General features: G+C 45.9%; 3 protein-coding genes and 1 non-coding gene across 5 annotated transcripts; 1 reads left to right on the forward strand and 3 right to left on the reverse strand.

Annotated features, from left to right (window-relative positions):
• Nucleotides 1–6,810: 6,810 nt before the first annotated feature.
• Nucleotides 6,811–8,358, reverse strand: LOC100278793 (uncharacterized). Of its 2 annotated transcripts, XM_035967934.1 has the most exons (5): nucleotides 8,155–8,358; nucleotides 7,801–7,913; nucleotides 7,459–7,728; nucleotides 7,337–7,393; nucleotides 6,811–7,260 (listed from the first exon to the last, which is right to left on the reverse strand). In XM_035967934.1, exons 2-5 carry the CDS (start codon nucleotides 7,876–7,878, stop codon nucleotides 7,060–7,062), a joined length of 606 nt encoding a protein of 201 aa, XP_035823827.1. In that variant the 5' UTR covers nucleotides 7,879–7,913; nucleotides 8,155–8,358; the 3' UTR covers nucleotides 6,811–7,059. The 2 variants fall into 2 exon arrangements, with proteins under 2 accessions (XP_035823827.1, NP_001158911.1); NM_001165439.1 differs by having other exon boundaries at nucleotides 6,907–7,260; nucleotides 7,459–7,913; nucleotides 8,155–8,288.
• On the forward strand, nucleotides 7,946–8,017 carry TRNAP-AGG (transfer RNA proline (anticodon AGG)). Its single transcript has one exon. It is a non-coding gene; the product is annotated as a tRNA-Pro (tRNA).
• Nucleotides 8,359–8,448: 90 nt separating the features above from the next.
• Nucleotides 8,449–9,990, reverse strand: LOC542086 (brick 1). Its single transcript, NM_001111720.2, has 2 exons — nucleotides 9,796–9,990; nucleotides 8,449–8,700 (listed from the first exon to the last, which is right to left on the reverse strand). Exons 1-2 carry the CDS (start codon nucleotides 9,926–9,928, stop codon nucleotides 8,579–8,581), a joined length of 255 nt encoding a protein of 84 aa, NP_001105190.1. The 5' UTR covers nucleotides 9,929–9,990; the 3' UTR covers nucleotides 8,449–8,578.
• A 1,817-nt stretch (nucleotides 9,991–11,807) lies between these two features.
• Nucleotides 11,808–16,639, reverse strand: LOC100273532 (uncharacterized). The gene is made up of 17 exons (NM_001147950.1): nucleotides 16,392–16,639; nucleotides 16,135–16,302; nucleotides 15,766–15,889; nucleotides 15,492–15,568; nucleotides 15,215–15,358; nucleotides 14,907–15,137; nucleotides 14,733–14,823; nucleotides 14,217–14,338; nucleotides 13,848–13,955; nucleotides 13,532–13,777; nucleotides 13,262–13,407; nucleotides 13,061–13,178; nucleotides 12,650–12,809; nucleotides 12,540–12,571; nucleotides 12,381–12,446; nucleotides 12,152–12,223; nucleotides 11,808–12,071 (listed from the first exon to the last, which is right to left on the reverse strand). Exons 1-17 carry the CDS (start codon nucleotides 16,500–16,502, stop codon nucleotides 11,991–11,993), a joined length of 2,097 nt encoding a protein of 698 aa, NP_001141422.1. The 5' UTR covers nucleotides 16,503–16,639; the 3' UTR covers nucleotides 11,808–11,990.
• Nucleotides 16,640–16,985: the final 346 nt, after the last annotated feature.

Below are 16,985 nucleotides of genomic sequence, written 5' to 3' on the forward strand. Positions count from 1 at the left end.
TGCCAAATTTATGTTGATGATATTATATTTGGGTCTACTAACGAATCTACATGTGAAGAGTTTAGTAGGATCATGACACAAAAAATCAAGATGTCTATGATGGGGGAGTTGAAGTACTTCTTAGGATTTCAAGTGAAGCAACTCCAAGAGGGCACCTTCATTTGCCAAACGAAGTGTATTCAAGACATTCTAAACAAGTTTGGGATGAAGGATGCCAAGCCCATCAAGACACCCATGGGAATTAATGGGCATCTCGACCTCGACATGGGAGGTAAATCCGTAGATCAAAAGGTATACCGGTTGATGATAGGTTCTTTACTCTATTTATGTGCTTCACGACCGGACATTATGCTTTTCGTATGCACGTGTGCAAGATTCCAAGCCGATCCTAAGGAAGTTCACCTTAGGGCCGTAAAACGAATCTTGAGATATTTAGTTTATACTCCTAAGTTTGGCCTTTGGTACCCCAGGGGATCCACATTTGATTTAATTGGTTATTCCGATGCCGATTGGGCGGGGTGTAAAATTAATAGAAAGAGCACATCGGAGACTTGCCAGTTCTTGGGAAGGTCTCTGGTGTCTTGGGCTTCAAAGAAGCAAAATTCCGCAGTTCTTTCTACCGTCGAAGCCGAGTATATTGCCGCAGGCCATTGTTGCGCGCAATTGCTTTGGATGAGGCAAACCCTTAGGGACTATGGTTACAAATTAACCAAAGTTCCTCTTCTATGTGATAATGAGAGTGCAATCCGCATGGCGGATAATCCCGTTGAGCATAGCCGCACTAAACACATAGTCATTCGGTATCATTTCTTAAGGGATCACCAACAAAAGGGGGATATCGAGATTGCATATATTAACACCAAAGAACAATTAGCCGATATCTTTACCAAGCCACTAGATGAACAGACATTTATCAAACTTAGGCATGAGCTAAATATTCTTGATTCTAGGAATTTCTATTGATATTTTGCACATATAGCTCATAAATATACCTTTGATCATGTCTCTTTCATAAATATACCTTTGATCATGTCTCTTTCGTCGTAGCTCATAAATATACCTTTGACCATTCATAGCATCCAAGTTTTCAGACTTCCTACACCTTACAAGAGCTATAGCATTCAATATAAGACACACCAAATAGATCAAATCCTCTCCCAAGTCCAAAGATCATTCCCAATCAATAGTGACTAGTGAGAGAGTGACTTGTGTTCTTTTGAGCTCTTGCGCTAGGATTGCTTCTTTTCTTCATTCTTTCTTGTGATCAACTCAATTGTAACCGAGGCAAGAGACACCAATTGTGTGGTGGTCCTTGCGGGGACTTAGTGTCCCGTTTGATTGAGAAGAGAAGCTCGCTCGGTCTAAGTGACCATTTGAGAGAGGGAAAGGGTTGAAAGAGACCCGGTCTTTGTGACCACCTCAACGAGGAGTAGGTTTGCAAGAACCGAACCTCGGTAAAACAAATCCTTGTGTCTCACTCTTTATTAGCTTGTGATTTGTTTTTTGCTCTCTCTCTCTCAGACTCGTTCATACTTATAACGCTAACCCGGCTTGTAGTTGTGCTTAAGCTTATAAATTTCAGATTCGCCCTATTCACCCCCTCTAGGCGACTTTCAATTTGTATGCCAAATTTATGTTGATGATATCATATTTGGGTCTACTAACAAATCTACTTATGAAGAGTTTAGTAGGATAATGATTCAAAAATTCGAGATGTCTATGATGGGGGAGTTGAAGTATTTCTTAGGATTTCAAGTCAAGCAACTCCAAGAGGGCACCTTCATCAGCCAAACAAAGTACATTCAAGACATACTTAACAAGTTTGGAATGAAGGATGCCAAGCCCATCAAGACACCCATGGGAACCAATGGGCATCTCGACCTCGACACAGGAGGTAAATCCGTAGATCAAAAGGTATACCGGTCGATGATAGGATCTTTACTCTATTTATGTGCATCTCGACCGGATATTATGCTTTCCGTATGCATGTGTGCAAGGTTCCAAGCCGATCCTAAGGAAGTTCACCTTAGGGCCGTGAAAAGAATCATGAGATATTTAGTTTATACACCTAAGTTTGGTCTTTGGTACCCCAAGGCATCCACTTTTGATTTAATAGGTTATTCGGATGCTGATTGGGCAGGGTGTAAAATTGATAGGAAAAGCACATCAGGGACTTGTCAGTTTTTGGTGAGATCCCTGGTGTCTTGGGCTTCAAAGAAACAAAACTCAGTAGCTCTTTCTACCGCCGAAGCCGAGTATATTGCCGCAGGCCATTGCTGTGCGCAGTTACTTTGGATGAGGCAAACCCTTAGGGACTATGGCTACAAATTGAGCAAAAACACTCTCCTATGTGATAATGAGAGTGTAATCTGTATGGCGGATAATCTCGTTGAACACAGCCGCACTAAGCACATAGCCATTCGGTATCACTTTTTGAGGGATCACCAACAAAGGGGGGATATCGAGATTGCTTATGTTAGCACCAAAGAACAACTAGCCGATATCTTTACCAAACCATTAGATGAAAAAACCTTTACCAAACTTAGGAATGAGCTAAACATTCTTGATTCTCAAAACTTTGATTGATACTTTGCACACATAGCTCATTTATGTACCTTTAATCATATCTCTTTCCTTTTGGTACAAATACATAATTCCTATTATTAATGTACCAAGGCTATGACTAATGTGTTTTCAAGTGCATTTCTACTAAGTCATAGATTGAAAGGGAAATGGAGTACTCGGCGAAGACAAGGCTTCCACTCCACTCTATCGGTATTATTTACCCTTCGTCGTCACTCCACGCCACTCTCCACTTTGGTATAATCTTCACTCATATTCATTTGTACCATTGGGAGAAACGAAAATGGCTCTCAAAAGACACCGTTTTTGGCGATTACTGCCAAAGGGGGAGAAATATTAAGCCCAAAGCAAAAGGGCCGCACCACCAATTTTCGAAAATAATGATTTATGTTTTCAATTGGCATCTTATGATGAAAATTTTTAATAGACATATTTCAAAATTGGTATGTTTTCCAATTGGTTAGGATTTTCAAATTGGTATCTAAAATATTTGATCTCCTTTCAATTGGTAAAACCCTCTTGAACACTAAAAGGAGAATTTCATCCAGGGAGAGTTTTGTGTAAGTCAAAGGAAAAAAGCATTTGAAACAGGGGGGATTTCAAATCTTGAAAATGCTTCTTACAATCTTATTCATATATCTTTGACTATTTACAAAAGGACTTTGAAAACATTTTCCAAAAGAATTTGCAAAAACAAAACAAGTGGTGCAAGCGTGGTCCAAAATGTTAAAAGAAAGAAAGCAATCCATGCATATCTAGTGAAAGTAAAAATTGGTTTAATTCCAAGTAACCTTTGCACTTACCTTATGCAAACTAGTTCAATTCTTCACTTATATATTTGCTTTGGTTTGTTTTGGCATCAATCACCAAAAAGAGGGAGATTGAAAGGGAAATAGGGTCAAACCTTTTTCCTAAATGATTTTGGTGGTTGAAATGCCCAACACAAATAATTGGACTAACTAGTTTGCTCTAGATTATATGTTCTACAGGTGCTAAAGGTTCAACACAAACCAATAAAAAGATACAAGTTAGGGTTCAAAAGAAAGGAGCAAAAGAAATCGAAGAGAACCCTGGTCTGGCGCACCGGACTATCCGGTGCGCCACCGGACAGTGTCCGGTGCACCAGGGGCCGTACAATCTAAACTCTTCACCTTCGGGTTTCTCAGGCGCCACTCCGCTTTAATTCACCGGACTGTCCGGTGCGCCAAACGGAGCAACGGCTAACAGCGCAACGGTCGTCTGCAAAAGTGTGAACAGTGCGCGTAGAAGCCAGAGTAGGCGTCAGAGGCGCACCAGACAGTGAACAGCACCTGTCCGGTGCGGCACCGGACTGTCCGGTGTGACATGAAGTCAGTGCTCCAACGGTCGGAACCGTCAGAACCCTAACGATTGGGTGACGTGGCTGGCGCACCGGACTGTCCGGTGCGCCCATCGACAAACAGCCTCCCCAACGGTTGAATTGGTGGTTGGGGCTATAAATACCCCCAACCACCACCACTTCAAGTATCCAAGTTTTTCATACATCTCATTCAATACAAGAGCTAGTGTAATCAATACAAGACACAATTCAATAAAATCAAAGCCTCTCCAAGTCCCAAATCCACTCCAACCAAATAGTGACTAGAGAGAGTTTTGATCGTGTTCTTTGAGCTCTTGTTCTTGGATCGATTTCTTCTTCCTCTTTCTTGTTCTAAAGACACTTGTAATCAAAGCAAGAGACACCAAGTTGTGGTGGTCCTTGCAGGTGTCTAAGTGACCCGGTTTGATTAAGGAGAAAGCTCACTCGGTCTAGGTGATCGTTTGAGAGAGGGAAAGGGTTGAAAGGGACCCGGTCTTTGTGACCACCTCGACGGGGACTAGGTTTGCAAGAACCGAACCTCGGTAAAACAAATCACCGTGTCACTCGCTTTATTTCTTGGTTGATTTGTTTTCACCCTCTCTTTCGGACTCGGTTTTATTTCAGTTTCCGCCTATCCACCCTCCCTCTAGGCGACTTTCACACTACCACACACAGAAAAATGCATGATTCACTATTTATTTTTTGTCTAGTAAAAATTAGATTGATCAATTTTTTAGGCTTACTAGGATAAAGTATAGCCTAATTCAACAATAGGAAGTAATCTAGAATGCACAAGTTGATAGATTGGGACCAAACCCTAAGTTTCCCTTATGAGCAAGTATATCACAAAATAAGTCATGAACACATGTGATTATCATGTGGTTCAGCTCGCCATAAAGGCTTGCCTACCACCATATTGCTGAGGAAGCCACTAAGGCTTGGGTTTCTCAAACCCTATCCTCATTCTCAAGTCAAGATGCAAAACTCTTGAGAGAAGTAATTCTTACTCAATTGTAGGGGATGATTACAAACTTTTGGGTCTATCACACCATGCGGAGTAGATCAACAGATGACACACACTAGCCAACTATGAGGAAGGATCCAAGAGCAATGAATGCAATCATTGGCTTGAATGTGAACCAAATTCTCTTGAGTTGAAGAACATTTTGATGAGTTCCATTTCACTGTTTGGAAGCCCAATCTCTCAAGGATCATAGGATAAATGTATGGAGAGGCTTGAGGAGCTCTAGTGGAGTGAGAGAGCGAGAGTCATTTCTGTGACCACTAGTGAGTTCTAGATGAAAGTTATCATTGTGGAGGTAGTGAAGAGGTATAAATACCCCTCACCAATCCTAACAACCATTTTAAGGCGCGTCACTGTTGAGTTACGAGCGACAATGCCAGGGGAGCGATAGTGTCGCTCAACACAATTTGTAATCTTTGGCAGTGAGTTGCTTAGTGATGTTTCTAGGCCATTTGAATATTTGTGGTGGAGTTTGAGCATACGATTTTACATTCAAGTTTGTGAAATATATCCCCTGATAGTACGACTTTCCTATACTCAATTTCAAAATGCAAAATGAAATTAAATCTCCTTAAGTGATTGGGGGCACTACAATAGTGAATATAATCGCTCGTTTCATTAACCTACCACAACGCTCGATAAATCCCATAATGTTTCTGATTGCATGGTCATTATCACCAAAGCCCACAATTTGGGCTTGATTGCACGTATAGTTTTCCCTCACCTGGAGTGCGTTGTTGATGACGTGGAGGTCATCTAACTTGTCGGTCACCAAGATGATCGACCAAAGGTGAAGATCCTCACAGTGAGAGATTGAAGGTGTTAGCGAAAATCGCCATAGCAACATGTTTTCCCTTGCGAGGGCCCCTATTTGGAACACTAACTGTCCTTATTTAGTACTGCATGGTCCATCATGGGATGATCCACAAGGTGGGTATATTCGTAAGGGACTTGGAGGATGAAATGTGATGGTGTATTGTCAAAGGATCTAAGATTTGGATAGATTCAAGCAACCAAATCATTGTACCCTATGTCTGTATGGAGTGGTTGATGCTTGTATTGCGTATAGGTGAGTCGATGTTGTGAGCCGGTGTCACGAGTTGTCTCTAGATGTGGCTGTTTTATAGAGCCCTTTAAGGGTTCCTAGCTCCCTTTTATATATGCAAGGGCTAGAGTTGCAGGTCGGTTATGTGCTATAGATCTAACTTAAGTTATAACCCGAGTATAAATCACAACAGAGATCATAGCCAAGTAGAACTTCATATTGTGTTTGCAAGGGATATGTCATCTTGTATTGTATATCCTTGATGACGTGGGTTGATCCACCAATAAGATGTTTAGTCTCCATGAGCTCGAGGAACCCTATGTGACATAGCTCCCACAAAGACGCTAAGGATAATTCAAAAGGTGGTACACATGCTACAAAGGCATATTTGTATCTTGTATACTTTAGCATCACTTAGTAGTGATATGGTTGTTACAAATTTCATATGTACGCATGTGTGTGAGCTTGAAACCAAACCTTTTGAGCACACATGTATGGGGAATTATCACTACCAAGTCGGGTTCTACTAAATTTTAACAAATGGTCTTAAAGTGGAATAAATAACATAAAATCGAAACCAACGACCTAGCAAATTACACTTGTGTGAAGTGCTAGCTTAGAATGAGCTTAATTTCCATATAGTTGTAAAGTTGTCATCAATTAACAAAAACAGGGCGATTGAAAGATTTTAGTTTAGTTTTAGTAATTGAGTGATAGGTTAGGTGGACTAATACGTGTCTATGTTCAGATAAAGAGATGATTAGTCCATAATACACTAGTGTGAGCAATATGAGCCATGGTGGTGATGCGGCTTGGACGTATTGCAATACTTAACTAGTATTGATGAAGGAGCTCGTTGTATACATGCATGGTGTCATATGTGAGAATATCAAGAGACATGCTTAGGTGCGATCTAAGAATCAATAAGATCATGTGATGGTATGATCTTTGCGATGTGCTTGATTGTTGGAGATGAAATTGGTACCCACATTCATTCTCCATACACCTGATGAATGTGTTTGTTCATGGGGGCGATGGATGCATATACATGATCGATGGAGTGGGAAGCTACTTGTAAATCCATTCGTTGGAGCGGCCTCCGGTCTGGTCCATGTCGATGAAGATGCTGACGGCCTTGCCGATGCGCGGCCTCTCCTTGAGCTTCTCCAGCGTGTTGCGCACGTGCGCCACGGCTCCCCAGCACTTGAGCGTGTTGGCGACATCGTCCAGCCGCAGCAGGTACTCCTCCTCGCTCAGCGGGAACGATCTCTACAGTTCATCATCATGCATGAGCTAGCGACGCACTGAGATGGATCTATGGACAAATGAAAGGCTAATAACTCACTTGCTCCCTGTACTTCCACATCACATTCATGGCCAGCAGATTCCTCCCCATGAACTCCTGCATGCATGTATTTAGATGTTGCTGATGAAAGAAAGAAAGAAAGAAGCAACAAACATACATACTTTCTTTATCAGCGTCACATCGTACGATCTACCGTACTTCTTCCTGATGAGGTTTGCAAGATCCAACCCATTGAACTTGGCATCTTCGTCACTCCCGACCAGGCGTTCCAGATCCTCTCGGGACAAGCCGCCGCCGCCATCGTCTTTCCCGCCCGACGACGACGACTCGGACTCACCACCAGCTGAAGCGCATTCGTCGTCGTCACTGCCGGCCGCGGCAACGAGGCCACGAGGACGCCGCCTCCTGCTGGAACTGGGATGGGCAGCAACCTGCAGGCCTCTAGCAGCAGGAGCAGGTGAAGACGACGACGAAGCAGCTGCAGTGCACTGGTGCATCATCACCTTGCTGATGATGAATGATCTCCCTCTCAGACTCATCAGATCCTGAACGGGCAGCTGCAGCTTCTGAGAGTTCATCATTTGACAAGGTGCTGTGCCTCCTCCTCTTTCGTTATCTACAAGAACGGACCGTCGTTAGCGCAACACAGGGCATTTGGTCTAGTGGTATGATTCTCGCTTAGGGTGCGAGAGGTCCCGAGTTCAATTCTCGGAATGCCCCTGTTTTTTTTTTTTGCATCTTTCGACTAGCAGCATATGAAATTCGCATACATGAAGAGTTGAAGATCCTAAAAATTAATAATAAGCAAGATCCTTAAAACGAAAAAAATACTATAAAGTAGCAGAGAGAGACGGTACAAGTTACGAATCAAAAGGAGATCCCGCCAGCAGGAAGGAGGCTATGCTTTGCTAGATCTCTCTCATGGAGAAGGAGGAGGAGGAGGAGGAGCTTCCGGCGGCTGTGGTGTGGCCACGGGGAGAGGAGAGGAGAGGAGAGAGGAGAGAAAGAAACCAACCAAACCAAAGGGAGGAAAGATAGTTATTGTTGTGTGGTGGCAAGGCGATACAGCACCAGGACCACTTGCCTTTTTTTCTTTTCTTCCCCCACCCAATCTCCATTCTACTATTATTATCTTTTCAATTCTGCACATCTTTACACATACCACAATAATAATAACAAAATCCATTACATTACATGATTGATAGCGACCAGAATTCGTTGGTACAAGCAACATTCATACCTACATTTATCTATTTATTTATACATATAAACCCGCGATTCCTAGTTGAAGACGGAAGGGTTGGTCGTCGCGCTGCCCACTTGGACTTCAAGCACCTCCAGCTTCCGCTCTAGGATGTCCAGCTTCTCGTTCAAACTTGCCAGCTTGCTCTTCGTCGTAGCTTCTGCAAGCAAGCACATCTTTAGTAACTCCTCCAAAGTAGATGGTCAGAGTTAAGTAGCAAACACACATGCATGATAGATGGGAATATATCTAATGCAAACCATATTTTGGTGCAAACTCTATACAAACCTACTAAAAAAAGTTCCGAAAATTTCTGAAAAAGAACATGAATGTACATCTGAGGTTACATCATATATACACAAAATTTTATGGTCAAATTCATCTTACTCTAGCAGATACAAAAAAAAAACAAAAAATCTGACAAACAATAATAGTTCAAATGCACCAAAATTTGTCTTTTTTTTGTAACTGCTAGAGTAAGATGAATTTGACCATGAAATTTTGCATATAGATAAGATAAGCTTAGATGTACATTTATGTTTTTTTAAGATTTTTTTAAAACTTTTTTAGTAGATTTGCACGGGATTTACAACAAAACATGGTTTGTATTCGATATGTTCCCTTCGTACTTACCATGAAATTAGGACGACCAGGTATCTATTGTTCATAAGCGTTTCCTTCCCATAGCTCTTGCTGCATCCTCATGTACAACAATTGCTTCTCCCACAGCAACTCGAAAGGGATTCACATACCATCAAAAGATCCAACTATCAACAAGTGGTTGTGAGGTCTGAATCCCATGTTGGTGCTGTGTGGGATTCAACTATCAACTATTTTTTAAAAGGTACTTAGTGACCGCAAGTTACAGCCATTCCATGCAAAACCCGAGCCTAATTGACAACGAGCATGAGGCTGGTAAGTAGCAACAGGCCGAACGAGTAGGTAGGCAGGCTATGTAGATGGATGGCTGTTAGGATGTGTTGTCTGACATCAATTCAAACGTCGCCGGAATATTGATTATCCCACAATGACTAGTTAAAGCATCCGGTCTCATGGGTAGTTTGAGCAATTGTCTGCCATCCCACAATGACTAAACATAAGCTCGGGCAGGGCAAGGTAATATGCGGGTAGCAAGGACAATTAAGCTCCGCGTGGTATGGTATGAAGCACGAAGGCGGCGGACCAGATCCAAAAGTTGGAGATCCAGATCGAGAGAGGGCAGGCCGCGGGGAAATGGAATGGAAGAGGAGCTGACCGAATCTGAGGAGGAAGTCGAAGAGGCGTCGGACGTTGAGGGAGATGTTGGAGATGAACTCGCGGTTCTCCCAGTCCGCCTGCACCGCGATGCCCACGTTGACTGGGTTCCCCATCCCGCCGCCGCGACCCATCCCTGCCACCTGCTGCGCTGCTTCTTCCTCCACCAGCACCAGCACCAACTAAACTGTCCTCTGCCTCGGCTGTTGCTTGCCTCTTCTGTCTTGGAAGGCCAGGCTGGATGGTTGGTGTGAGTGGGCCAGGTTGTGCCGGGCCCTTCTCGCAATCTCAGCCGATACAAAGCCCAAGTGCCTGAGATACCCAGTGGGCCTGGAGATGGGCAGCAACTGCAATTATGCAATCAATAGCCACGGCGGCGGCGCTGCAGCTGCTGTGCCGGCCGTCGCTGAGCGCCGCTCAGCTCCGGCAGGTGGACGGGCACCTGCTCCGCTCCTCCACGCTCCTCCTCGCCGACCGCTTCCTCCCCAACCAGCTACTCCGCTCGCTGCTCCCAGCGCACCCGCTCGGCGCCCTCCGCCTGTTCCCGCGCCTCCGCCGCATCATCCCCGACTTCCGGCCGAACAACTACACCTTCTCCTTCCTCCTTAAAGCCGCCGCAGACTCGTCAGCGCCACCGTATCTGGAACCGGAGTCCCCATTCGGCTCCCACGCCATCGTGCCCTGTCTCCACGCCCTCGCCGTCGTCCTGGCCTGGGACGCCCACGCCTACGTCGCCAACGGCCTCATCCACGCCTACGCCACCCACGGCGTCCTGCCAGCCGCCCGCCGCCTCTTCGGAGGCGCCGTCGCCTCCCGCGCGGCCGACGTGTGCTCTTGGACGTCGCTCCTCACGGCCTGCGCCAAGGCCGGGCACGTGGATGAGGCGCGCGCCCTGTTCGACGGAATGCCCCGCAGGAACGATGTCGCCTGGAGCGCCATGCTGAGCGCCTACGTGGCCGCGGGCAGCTTCGGCGACGCCGTGCGGCTGTTCGAGGACATGCTCAGGTCGTGCGTCCGCCCCAACAGGGCGGCGGTGGTCGGGGTGCTGACCGCCTGCGGGGCGCTCGGGGCGCTGGACCAGGGCAGGTGGGTGCACGCCTTGCTCGTCGGCGGCGGCGGCCACGGCGTGGCGATGGACGGCGTAGTGGCGACGGCGCTGGTGGACATGTACGCCAAGTGCGGGAGCCTGGAAACGGCGAGGCAGGTGTTCGCGGCGGCACCGCGGGGGCAGCGGGACGTGTTCGCCTACACGGCCATGATCTCGGGGCTCTCGGACCACGGCCGCTGCGGGGAGGCGATCGACCTGTTCGGGCAGATGCTGGTGGAAGGGGTGCGCCCCAACGAGGTGACCTTCATCTGCGTGCTCACCGCCTGCGGCCGCGCGGGCCTCGTCGGCCGCGCCAAGGAGGTGTTCCGCAGCATGGGGGCGGTGCACGGCATGGAGCCCGGCGTGGAGCACTACGGGTGCCTGGTGGACGTCCTGGGCCGCGCCGGACAGCTGGCGGACGCCTTGGAGGCCGTGCGTTCGATGCCCATGAGGCCCGACTCGTACGTGCTGGGCGCGTTGCTGAACGCCTGCGCGGCGCACGGCGACGTGGAGGCCGGCGAGCAGGTGGTACGCTGGCTGGCGGAGCTGGGGCTGGACCACAGCGGGGTGCACGTGCAGCTGTCCAACATGTACGCCGGGTGGGGCAAGTGGGAGGAGGTGCTCAAGGTGCGGCGGGACATGGAGGAGAGGAGGGTGGCCAAGGTGCCCGGGTGCAGCATGCTAGAGGTGGGCGGCGTGGTCTGCGAGTTTGTTGCCGGCGACCGCTCGCATCCCCTGATGCCAGAGATCATGTCAGCCAGTAGAGACCTCCACGGGCAGCTCCGGCAGTTGGACCATGACTACCTCAGCTTAGGCCCTCTTTGTTTACAATCAAGCTTATAGATTATATAAGCACCACCTATCATTCCGTTCTAAAAAACTGGTATTCATTTCATTTTTATGTCTATATTCAAATAGCAGACGATGAATCTAGACACATATAAAAAACACATACATTAATAATATATGTTGTTTGTTTGTCTTCTAACTTATTTAATAATCTAGAGGAGGGTAAACAAACAAGGGTGAAATGTCTATCTTCATCAAATAATTGACCGGATGAAAATGGTCCCTGTTTAAGCATAAATAACAGAGAAATCTTTGGGGCACTAGGCAGCAACAGGAAGCAAGCCGTTTTGTCTAAGAAGTGGTTCAGGCGAAGGCTCCCGTCCTCGGAATGAAACGAACACCTGCAGAGCACAATTCCATTTTTTTTAACAGACTTGCTGCGAAACAAAGCAGCCCCCAAGAGATTGAAAGAAGCCATTACCTCAAGCGGAGACTTTCCACCTCCAAGCGCAAGAACAGTGTCTCTGAATCGTCTGCCAGTTTCCTCGATTGCCTACAAAACAGGGAACTCTCACATAGTATAACTACATTGATGCCATGGCAAAATGGGAGACCAAACAAGGGTGTGTTTGGTTGAACGTATAACGAGGGATGGAAGGGGACAGCCACATTTTCTATAGTGTTTGGATGAGAGTCACGCGGAAGCATACCTTCTCATCATCCAAACCAGCGTCTTCAAAAGCTGAGAATGCATCAGCTGACAGTACTTCAGCCCACTGAATGAAGGACATGACATGGTATTAGCGCCTCAACCTAGGAGTATAAAGACAGGACACAACACAAGGGCATTCAGAGCAACAACCACCTACCTTGTAACTGTAGTATCCAGCAGCATAGCCACCTGCAATTGCCCATAATGAAATGAGAGGTCATCCTGTCACCAACTTGAGAGAGAGAGAGAGAAAAGAGTGGCGCAAACCTGCAAAAATATGGCTAAAGCTGCACAGGAATCTGTCCTCCGGCAGAGGAGCAAGAACTTGTGTCCGTTCTGCAACTCTTTGGTCCACATCATATATGGACACTGAGCCATTGGGGTCATAACTTGTATGAAGCTCCATATCTACACTGGCAAATCGTATCTGCACGAGTAGAAGAAACAGAAGTTGGAATGGCATGGATTACTCCTTATATAATTGTATAGGCAGAAAAGGCAGCATTCAAAGGTGACAAGAAGCAGTGCATGTGCCAAGAATCAATCACACAATTACTCCAAAAGAAAAAAAAACAAATAATAACAAGCCAAACACTATGATGCATATTTTGTAATGTAACCATACCGGTAAAAGTTACTGGAGTAACAAGTTGAATATGAAGAAACAAGCTTACGGACCTGACGCAGGCTCAAGGTGCCAGCACGGAAATTCTTTGCAGCTACAAGCTTCGCATAAATTTCCTCTGGAAGAGTTTCACCGGTTTCATAATGTTTTGCAATGCTCAAAAGAGTATTCCTGATACAGACACGAAAGAGATCAACTAATGAAAAAAAAAGAGAGATTCAAGCTAAAAACCAACTGATATGGACCAGTCATACTTGTGATAGCACCAGTTCTCCATGAACTGGGAGGGTAACTCTACAGCATCCCATTCAACTCCACGAATGCCAGCAACAAAGCCTTCATCTTGTTTAGTAAGCATGTGCTGAAGGGCGTGCCCAAATTCATGGAACACAGTTTCAACCTACAGGCAACATACAGCAGAAAGAATTTACACAACTTCATAGTACCATAATAAGGAGAGGCAGAGAGCTACTGCTTTCTCCATATATCCTTATTCACATACATGTCACAGATGTATTACTTACCTCACGGAAGGTCATGAGACTGGGCTTCTCGCCAACTGGTGGAGTCTGATTGCACACTATATGGGCAACAGGCAGCCTAGCAGCCAAACCATTGCGAGCTAGCACGCGACTTCGAGAAAAGACTACATTCATCCAAGCCCCTCCACGCTTTTCAGATGGTCTTGAATAAGGATCGAAGTAAAAGTAAGCAACAGGGCTACTGGAAGAGTCTTTGACACAATAAAATTTGACATCACTGTGCCAGATCTGAAAAGGTAGTCACTTGTCAACAATCGCAGAATGTGTATCATGTGAAGAAAAGTGAACCAGTACTTACCGGAGCCAGCCCATCTGCAGGTTCAACAGTAACTCCAAAAAGCTTATGTGCCAGAGTGAAGAGGCCATCCATAACCTTGGGTAGTGCAAAATAAGGGCGCAGCTCTTCCTGCAACGGTAGTGTTCAAATAAGCTCATTGGTCTGTTGTTACCATGTGTTTCTTTCAATGAGAGAACATTTAGTGGCACTTCAGTGTATGAGTATCAAAGTATTAGAAATACATATGCCCTGAAGACCTAAGGCAAAATTGAACGCAGTGGAACATCAATAAAGAAAAGGTACTGGCTACTGACAACAGTAAAAGAAACTTAGCAGCTTGCAGCTAAAACTATTGAGATACTTAAATGAAGCAAAATAAAAAAAGCAAACCTCATTGATATCATATTTAGACTCTCTCAGTCGTTCACTCCAGAAGGTAAGGTCCCAGTGAGTCAAATCATTAGCTTCAGGAGAACCAGAATCTTTCGCAAAGACTTTCAGATCTTCCATATCTGAATACACAAATCAGCTGTTATTATATGTGTGGAGAAAAGCAAGAAGTTCAGCCTACTTTCCCTACAAAAGAGACAATGATTGCTGAAAAGAAATATTCACGTTAGGGTATTTCAGAGGTTAAAGAAAACCTAAAGTTTGGTGCATGGGCTCAATAGCAAGTACAAAATAAGTAATACAAAATTCAGGTTGTGAAAGAATAATAGCCATATCTCTGGAATCCTGAATACAAACTTGATATATTTGATCTGATAATGGTATCAAGGAGAACAACTTGATAAAAAAAGTACATAATGCAAGCGATGCAGAAGAAATGCAAGAAAGCAAAAAACCCTGTCACTGTGCAAAAGAAGAAACCTATAGGAAGAACAATAGGAATTTGGTTGGTTGTACCTTTGACAGCATGATCCCAGGAAGCAGCACGCAGCTTCTCGAGAAGCTCTTCTACTCGCTCAACAGTTGCCATTTTCTGAGCCATGCTTACCTTCACAAGTATCACCAAATAGTCAGAGCACAACAATTGCGCGCTTGTTTTAATGTCAAGGAAAACATTTAGAGCAGAAGCACCTCAGCATAGTTCTTGTAGCCAAGAAGTTTAGCCTTCTCTAGCCTTAACTTTAGAATTTGGCAGATGATATTGGTGTTATCAAGTTCACTGCTTGAGGCGCGGGTCAGATAAGCACGATAAACTTCTTCCCGGAGCTCTCTGTTTCGAGCATGTTGCATAACAGGAATATAGCTTGGTGCATCCAACGTGATAACCCAAGGTCCATTTTCAGCTGTAGCATTTTCATGGCCCTAACAATATTGCTTGTCATCAGCATATAGAAGTAATAGAAGAAACAGCTACTGAGATTTTGTAGCTGTGCAAGTACCTTTGACACAGCAGTCTGCGCTGCTAAACCAAGGGCTGTAGCAGGTAAACCCTCAATTTCTTTCTTATCAGTAATTAACTTCTCGAATTTCTTTGTGGCATCCAGCACATTTTCACTAAACTTTTGTGTCAGTTTTTCAAGCTCCTGAAATGAAATTAGCAGTCCATTAATCCATGTAGTGACATACACTAGTAAAGATTAGAAGAACCAAGCGAACTGGAAGTGATTAGTTGGATGATCATTCAAGTGGCATGGCAGTGACAAAAGCAAAACTCACTTGTTCGATTTGGTTAAATTTCTTCCTTTGTTCATCCTCAAGTGCAACTCCACTGAGAACAGCTTCCTTTATTTGAGCTGCATATGGAAATAAGCTATTACTTCTATTAGTAAAGGAGAGAACCACTCAGTTTTCTCCCATGGGTCAGTGGAAGTGGACATCAGTTATATTTTATCAGGGCTAGTAGATGGAGGTTTCAGTGTGACATGCAGAGTTTTTTTTTTTTTTTTTGAAGAAGAAGAAGAAGAAGAAGAAGACATGCAGAGGTGGTGACCTTCAACTATACGCTTGCGAGCATCGCTGAGACTGTCCCAATTAGAAGAGTTCCTGATGGCCTTGAAAGCTTCATAGATAGGCTTGCTCTGTCCTAGCCTTAGTTGGAAACTGACTTTTACGGGCTGTGAAACAAAGCAGAAATTCGATCAGGCGGTGATCCATGTGAGCTGCTTTGCTCAACGAATTCGATCAGGCGGAGATCCATGTGAGCTGCTTTGCTCAACAAATTCGAACAGGCGGTGATCCATGTGAGCTGCTTTGCAGCCTTTGCTCAACAAATTCGAACAGGCGGTGATCATGTGAGCTGCTTTGCTCAAAAAGAGAGGTTAGGACCGAGAACGAACAGCAAAAAAGATAAATCGTGAACCTGCACTTCCTCTACGGCGGCGCGGAGATCAGCGGAGTCCTTGACGGACTTGAGGTGATCGACCATGCCCCAGATCACCTCGAGCCTGTCGGTGATGCGTTCTAGCGGCTCGACCAGCTTCGCCCACGTGGGCTCGATGCCCTTCTCGAGCTCTTCAAGCTCGCCCTCCTGCAGCTCGCGTAATTTCAGATCTCAAACAGATGAGGGAGAGGCGCAGAGCGAGTGCGCAAAGTCGGGCAGAAGAAGGCATGGCGTACGAGTCGTGTTAGCAGTTCGTGGATGCCGGGGCGGACGTGGCTGGGCTCGACGCGGTCGAAGGGCGGGAAGTCGAAGTCGGCGACGAGGAGGGGGTTGTCGGAGGCGGCCATGGTGGAGGAGAAGGCGGCGCAAGTGGAGGGGGAGGGGCGCGCCCTGGGGCAGAAGGCGCGGACCGGGGAGGAGGCAGGTAGGCCGGCGAAGATGAGGCGGGTGGTGTTGGTAGGGTTTGGGAGGCGAGCGGAGACGGCGAGTGGGAGGCGTGCGGTGGTGAAGATGGCGGAGGAAAGGAGAAGCATGGCGGCGGCGGCGAGGAATCGGATGGGCTGACGTGGGTGTGGCCGCGCGTGGGCCATCTTTGCTTGGGCTTTACCAATCCCAGCGGATGGGCCGTAAGAGGAAGCAAATACGCCGGTTCCACACTTCCACTCACGCACCCGTGCCCGTTTATCAACCACACACTACTGCTTGTTTGACGGAGCTTATCTATCCTTATACTCTACTAGGTCAGCGCCCGTGCGTTGCAACGGAAAACATATAATATCAGAATAACTTATAAACAAATATGTGTCGTACTGTTATGAGATGGAGGATGG

Source organism: Zea mays, chromosome 5 (genome assembly GCF_902167145.1).
Source record: "Zea mays cultivar B73 chromosome 5, Zm-B73-REFERENCE-NAM-5.0, whole genome shotgun sequence".
In the NCBI taxonomy this organism is placed as follows: Eukaryota; Viridiplantae; Streptophyta; class Magnoliopsida; order Poales; family Poaceae; genus Zea; species Zea mays.

Coding starts and splice junctions, on each gene's coding strand:
- LOC100273532 (NM_001147950.1), bottom strand. CDS start 16,502: ATGGCCGCCTCCGACAACCCCCTCCTCGTCGCCGACTTCGACTTCCCG. Junction 16,303..16,391: donor ACGAACTGCTAACACGACTC/GTACGCCATGCC, acceptor CGCGAGCTGCAG/GAGGGCGAGCTTGAAGAGCT. Junction 13,778..13,847: donor CTGCAGATGGGCTGGCTCCG/GTAAGTACTGGT, acceptor CTACCTTTTCAG/ATCTGGCACAGTGATGTCAA.
- LOC100278793 (NM_001165439.1), bottom strand. CDS start 7,878: ATGATGAACTCTCAGAAGCTGCAGCTGCCCGTTCAGGATCTGATGAGT. Junction 7,394..7,458: donor ATGTGACGCTGATAAAGAAA/GTATGTATGTTT, acceptor ACATGCATGCAG/GAGTTCATGGGGAGGAATCT. Junction 7,261..7,336: donor TGTGGAAGTACAGGGAGCAA/GTGAGTTATTAG, acceptor GATGAACTGTAG/AGATCGTTCCCGCTGAGCGA.
- LOC542086 (NM_001111720.2), bottom strand. CDS start 9,928: ATGGGTCGCGGCGGCGGGATGGGGAACCCAGTCAACGTGGGCATCGCG. Junction 8,701..9,795: donor CGACTTCCTCCTCAGATTCG/GTCAGCTCCTCT, acceptor GCTTGCTTGCAG/AAGCTACGACGAAGAGCAAG.